At 28.5% G+C, this 6,808-nt stretch overlaps 1 protein-coding gene across 2 annotated transcripts; it reads right to left on the bottom strand.

Moving 5' to 3' along the window:
- Positions 1-292: 292 nt before the first annotated feature.
- Positions 293-4,408, bottom strand: LOC113853992 (ADP,ATP carrier protein 1, mitochondrial). 2 transcript variants are annotated; one of them, XM_027484762.1, is made up of 5 exons: positions 4,321-4,406; positions 3,038-3,087; positions 2,444-2,956; positions 1,978-2,349; positions 473-1,076 (listed from the first exon to the last, which is right to left on the bottom strand). In XM_027484762.1, the coding sequence occupies exons 2-5, from the start codon at positions 3,044-3,046 to the stop codon at positions 780-782; spliced, it is 1,191 nt and encodes a 396-aa protein (XP_027340563.1). In that variant the 5' UTR covers positions 3,047-3,087; positions 4,321-4,406; the 3' UTR covers positions 473-779. The 2 variants fall into 2 exon arrangements, with proteins under 2 accessions (XP_027340564.1, XP_027340563.1); XM_027484763.1 differs by lacking the exon at positions 3,038-3,087 and having other exon boundaries at positions 293-1,076; positions 4,321-4,408.
- Between the last annotated feature and the right edge of the window lie 2,400 nt (positions 4,409-6,808).

Genomic DNA, 6,808 nt, shown 5'->3' with positions numbered 1-6,808 from the left:
ATGAATTCAACTACTATTATCTCAAATTGCTGGACAAAATAATAGAAACTAAACATAACCCCAAAATCACATTTCAGAGCACATCTTCAAATTGGAAAACTTAGCGTTCACAGACGATTCATCCTTCTTGGATGAATAATTTTAGCTTTTCTACGACACCGCTCCCTCTCCACCCCCGTTGTTTAAGAAAACATCAGAGCATACTCATTTGTTTTACAAATATTTCCAAGAATCAGGTAGGCGCGGGCCATAACGCATTTAGAACAAATGTAACAAAGCAAAGAACGAACGAACATTAAACAATTAATAATTTAATAGAAAAGAAATACAGTAAAAGCTTAACATATGCCGTCGTAATTAAAAATTTAGTAATTAGTAATCCCGCTATTTGCCTAATAATATAAAGTAATAGATGAGCGGAAGGAAAAATCCCCGTAACCTACATATTTGGTAATACAAGAATAAAATATCAATCATGGGTTACGGGCATTTTATTCCAGAAACAAGACAATCTAGAACAGTATATTAATCATTAATAAAAAGATAAACAATGGAATCCCAATTCCCAAAGTGACGGTTGTTTATCCTGTCACTCAAATAAATCATGCTTTCAATGTTGAATTTCCATCCGAAATTTAAAAATGGTTTTGGGATAATATCCCATCGAGTAAATTTATTAAACAAAATTTGCTGAAGCAATTAGTCTAAACTCTCGGAACTTAAAAAGGATTTTCATCGCCATCTAAAACAAAATAAAATTACTCAGACGCTGAAAAAAATTATGCGCCACCAGATCCATACTTCTTGCCGAACACAAGCACCTGCAGCTTGTCATAACCAGCAAGCACACCAGCACCAGCAACAGCACGAAGGATGTTGGCACCAGCACCCTTAAACAATGACTTGGCACCTTCATTCTTCAAGATTTGTGCGAATGCATCCATAGAACTCTTGTACTTCACGGCTTCACCAGAGGTCATCATCATTCTTCTTCTAACAGTGTCAATTGGGTATGATGCTAGACCTGCACCGTTGGTGATGAGCCATCCTAGAGCAAAACTGGCAAAAAAGCTATCCTGCAATCATCAAATAAAATTGTATTAGCTTACAATAAATTGTTACAAAACTGAAGAAGCCTTTCCGTTTTATGATTTAAAAACACTGTATTAACATAATTAAATGGATATAAAGTTTTAGTTTAATTTATTCGTTCAATTTTGGTCTTTCAATTTCTTTGTTTAGTTTAGTTTTCACAAGTTTCAAAACTTCTTAGAATATTCCTTATAACTGCCTCCAATTCTTTTTATAAAAAACAAAAAAAATAAATCATCAAAACAATTAAGTCAAGTCAGATATATTTTTTATAAATATAAATTTTATTTTAAAAATATTCATAATATTAAATAGTATAATTAGTAATTTGTATATTTAATAATACTAATAAAAAAAAGATATAAAAAAAATTTAACAATTAATACATCTTTAATCTATAATTTGTTTCTTATAAAAAAAAAAATCAAAAAAATGTTCAATTTTGTTTCTTATAAAAAATAACGGAGTATTAAGTAACCACTATGTGACATACATATATAACTATTATATTACATGTAACTTCAAAATGATTACTAACATGAAATGATTAAATGCATGACATATTACCACTACCACTAAGCAGCGGCAGCATTGTAACAAAAATTAGTTTTAAGAAACCAAGTATGCAACAATCATAACTAACAAAAATATTTAAAAGGACTACAACAAAAAACTGAGATTTCATAGAGAAACTTCTTAAGGAAATTTTAAAAAATAAGTGATTGTTTTCATAAAATAAGTGGTACCAAATAAAAATACCAAGACATTAAATAAAAATTTGAAGAAGCTTCTTAGTCTTATGATCTAAAACTAGAATTTAACATAATAAAAACACTGAACAGTTATAAGAATTGGATTAAATAAAATATAAGGGAAAAAACTAACCTGCAATTTTCCTGTCAGAACCACAGGTTTGAGGGAATCATACATTCCAAAGTATAGTCCACGATACACAATGATTCCAATACATGAGATGTTGAAACCACGGTAAAGACCAGCAACACCATCAGACGCCAATGTCTTCCTGTAGACATCAACAAGACCATTGAATTGTCTTTCACCACCTTTCTTCGCAGCCTTTGCATCATTTGCGAGACGGGTACGGGCATAGTCAAGAGAGTAAACAAACAACAGAGATGATGCACCAGCAGCACCTCCAGAGGCCAAGTTGCCAGAAAACCATTTCCAATAACCATCCCTATCCTTCTTAAAATTGAAAAGCCTCTTGAAGTAGTCCTTGAATGCAAAGTTCAATGCCTGATAGGATTCAAACAGCAAAATCAATATCCCATACAATATTAACTATTAACACATTTGGAAGATACTGAAAAATGACTACAACATAACTTACCTGGGTGGGGAAATAGCGGATGACATTTGCAGTGTTGCCTCTCCACAGTGAAACAACACCCTCATCCTGCATTGTTCTCTTAAAACAATCACCAATACCCTTGTAGGGCTCAGAAAGCCTTCCAGATTTGATCATTTCATCCTGGTTCTGAATCAACAGCTTAACCCGTTCAATGGGGGCAGCAGCAGTTTTGGAGACAGCAGCTGAAACACCACCCATGAGAAAGTCTATCATGAAATTTCCTTTCTCTGCTGGAGCTGCAACAAAAACAGGAGAGGCGGGTGTTGCTGCAGTAGCAGACACATCAATGGTAGTTTTGCAACCAGGCATCACTGGATACTGCAATGCAGCATTTGAGTAATTCCCAAATGAGGGTCTTTGATAGAGTGCAGGATGACGGACGGCTCCATCATAACTCTTGATACTAGATGAAAGACTAGAACGGAGATAGAGCTGACCAGCAACCTTGTCCAAGATTGTGGGGTGTTGGACCTGATCAACCATGGCAGCTTCCTGACAAAAAATAACCAATGTCAAAGAAGGTTCATAAATTTATCAAATGGGATCACAATAGCATTCAGCAAAGGCATTCACCAAAATCATGATTGGGTATCGACCACTAGAAAGAAAAAAGAAAGCACAATCTGCAAAAACCCTTTTGTTACTGATAAAACCAACATACAGTTTTGAAGATGTTGATGTGTTTCTGGTCAACACAATATGATATACATAGAACTTGGAACAGAATACAAATATATAACCCTGACATCCAATAATACTATTAGAAAAAAAAAAAAACAGGACAACTTCAATCCATCTACATTCCACAGTACAAGAACCTTATCAAAATTAGAAGACAGTCAACCATGTTGATAATCAGAACCAGCAACACGGAAAAATTGCAAGTTAAAGTGTAGAGTACACAGCAAAATTCATCCATTTATTTTCACAAATGATAAACTGTGAGAAATATTGTGATACACAAAACCTTTTGCTGTAAAAATCCATAAGTGAAACAGTCCAATTAATTTGGAATACAAATATTCAATTACATAGTATAGTTTATAAGTTCTAAAAAGAATCAAGTGATCAACAAAGAATGAGGCAGTTATGTCAATCAAATCACAGAGCAGCAAGTAAAAAGCAAAATATTTACTCATCCTTTATTCATTTTTCTTATTTAAATAACCAAATAATTAACAACAAAAATCGCACTTGAAGAAGTACAAAACGATCAGAAACACAAGCGCTGTAAAGCTTTGAAAACAGAATCACAATGATAGACTGATGAATATTGAAGCTGTCAAAACAATTGATCAGACTAAACATATGGAAAACAGAAGATATCAAAAGCCAAGTACGATCTGCGAAGAAAAAAACTCAGATTTGCGTCTAACCAAAATATAATGGCCATTAAAAAACCTAAAATCCTAGATTCTAGTTAAACATAAACATAAACATAAAAATAAAAATAAAAATAAAAAGATCCATCACCTTAAAGCAAAAACTATGACCTTTATACTAGGAACCAAGTCAAAGACAGATTCTGCATACAGATCAAGCCATTCTGGATCGAATCACACAAGAACAAACAACACAGATCTACCATCGGATTTAACAATAAAACAGTAACGCCACAAGCACAAACAAACTCGAAACGAATGGGATCGACCAGTAAACAACAGCGCACACCAAAACTATGCGTCAAGCAGAATCAAAAACCAACAAACAAAACGGAGAAAATTCGAAACTGAATAGAAGACATAATCATACAGCAGTAGATCTGAAGAGCGAATTGAGAAAAGAGAAAGAGAGAATCACAACTTTTTTCAGATCTGAGAAAGATTGTGAAACGAAGCTAAGATTCGTGAACTTACCTTTCACAAATCAAAAGGGTTTTGAGAATGCGAAAGGAGAAGGATAGAGAAAATTGAGGCTATGCGTGAGAGAGCGTGCTTTGAACGAGCAAAACTGTAGAAATGGATCCCATTTATATGCGATGTTCGCTCATAGGGATGCGTGTGAGTGGGTCCCAACGTATACGTGTCATCTTTTCATTAGTCCACGTCATATTTATGCCGTGTTTTTGGGTGCTCTGTTCACCGTTCATATGGTCACCGGCCTTGGGAAGTTTCCAAAGTCTAAAAAGTAATAATAATAAAAAAAAAAGTCCATCGTGGTTCGCGGATACGACTAAAAATGAACATATCAATATACATTGTTAGTATGTATGTGTATTGTATATTATAAAATTTTATAGATACATATGATATAAAAGCATTAATATAAAAAATTAATTTTATTAATTAATTATTATCTTAATAATGATTTATTATTATTTTACTATATGAAATATTAATAAAAATTTAAGTATTGATTAAATAATTAATTAATAAAAAACTATTTGATTGCATAATTAGTGACAAAAATTTAATTTAATTTAGTAGAAAATTCCTAAAATTTATGTTACAAAATCAAAACAAAATGTCATAATTGTAGAGATAGATTCAAGTTTTCTTTTTTGTCATAGAGGCACTATAAACATTTTTTAAATATTTTACAAGCTATCTCCAACTTATAATTAGAGATATTTTTTGAAGAATAAAAATTATTAAAATTTTGTGCTTTCAATAAAATGAATATATATATATATATATATATATATATATATATATCGTAAAAATTTTAATTATTTATCAATTGTAATAAACTTTATTTAGATAATTGAATGGGTTGAATTTACCACGATTAAAATAAAATAAAATTTTTAAATCGAGAACAATTGACAGAGTGATTTAACTTGACTGTAGCAATTGAAAAAGATAAATATATATAACAATTAAAAAAGTTAAATGTCTATAAAGATTTCGAAATTTAATATCTCAAAAAGTTTAAATGATTAACAACGCAATATGTTTAGTCCCAAATTTCAATAAAGTGATATTTTGATTTTTGAAAAAGAGTTTCGCTTCCAATTTAGTAAATACAAAATCTTTGTAATAAATACACATCCTTGTTAATAATATTTATTTATTCAATCTGATTTATATTTTAAATTAGAAAATAATATTTTTAAGATTGTTGAATATTTTATTGTACTCACCCGTAAAAATAGGCATATGTTATTTTTTAATTCATAATTTTTAATTAATTTATGATTGATCATATATATTTTTTTATACTTTTATATTTAACAAAATATATTTTAAATACATAGACACTGTTATTTAAAGAATTAATATATCAATAAAAATTATATACTTTTAATAATTAATATAAAAATTATATTTACAAAATATTTTAATTTATTAACAATATAAATATTTTACGTTTAGAATGCACCAAAATTAAAAAATATTTAATAAATGTTTATATATTTTATTAAATGAATTATGAAAGCTAATGTTTTTATTATTTTAATATTTTACTTGAATTAAACAAAGACTTGTTAAAATATGTCTTAGAAAGCATATATATATATTAATTAGTCCCAATGAATCTACCGTAATCATTAAATCAGTACTTTTAAAAGTTTTCGTTTTGGAAACTTATTGCAATGATTTTATAATGACCAAATATATTAATACAACAATGAAAATATATTTGAATTTATGCAACATAATTTTATAAATATTATCGTATTCAAATCAAGCACACAATATTATATAATTAAATATAATAAATTAATAGGGAGGATGTATTTAGTAAAATTAACAAATAAACTAACCGAAGATAAAAGCTAAAAGTTAAAATATAAAAGCTGAAAGACTACTAAATTTAAAATTTGTTTGTTTTACTTTACATTTTGAAAAATAACCTTTTAAAAAAATAATTACTTCTCAATTCTTTTAGATGTTCAATTGAGATTATAAAAAAATAAGTTAAAAATAATATGATTCTAGGTTTTTTAGAGTGATTTTGAATAGCTGCCTAAAAATAATAAACATTATAATTACTGTTAACATACATCATTTTTTTTATATTTTTAAACTCATTAAATCTTTAAAATATTTTAATAAATTTAACACTCTTAATTTATTTATGAAATTTATGAAATAAATTATAACGAATCAGAAAAATAAAGTGAATTTTTTTATGCTTGTAATGTGAAAATTTGATAAAAAAAATTTTAAAAAATTATTTTTATTACTCAATTTATGAAAAAGTACATGTATTAAAATGATAAAAGATAAATATTTATCATTACATTATAACTTGCTAATTAAATAAATAATCTATCTCAATATAAACAATTTGAAAGATCTAATTTTAATTATCATCCTCAAGCCAACTCTTTATTCCTTTTAACTTTTCTAATGTTAGTGTTCATTATAAAAAATTTTAGTATCTATAAAGACCTTTGTA

The sequence above is a fragment of the Abrus precatorius genome, unplaced genomic scaffold (genome assembly GCF_003935025.1).
Source record: "Abrus precatorius isolate BTA unplaced genomic scaffold, Abrus_2018 Scaffold11, whole genome shotgun sequence".
NCBI classification, from domain to species: Eukaryota; Viridiplantae; Streptophyta; class Magnoliopsida; order Fabales; family Fabaceae; genus Abrus; species Abrus precatorius.
The sequence above is the reverse complement of the archived record's forward strand: the minus strand, read 5'-3'. Positions and strand labels throughout refer to the sequence as shown.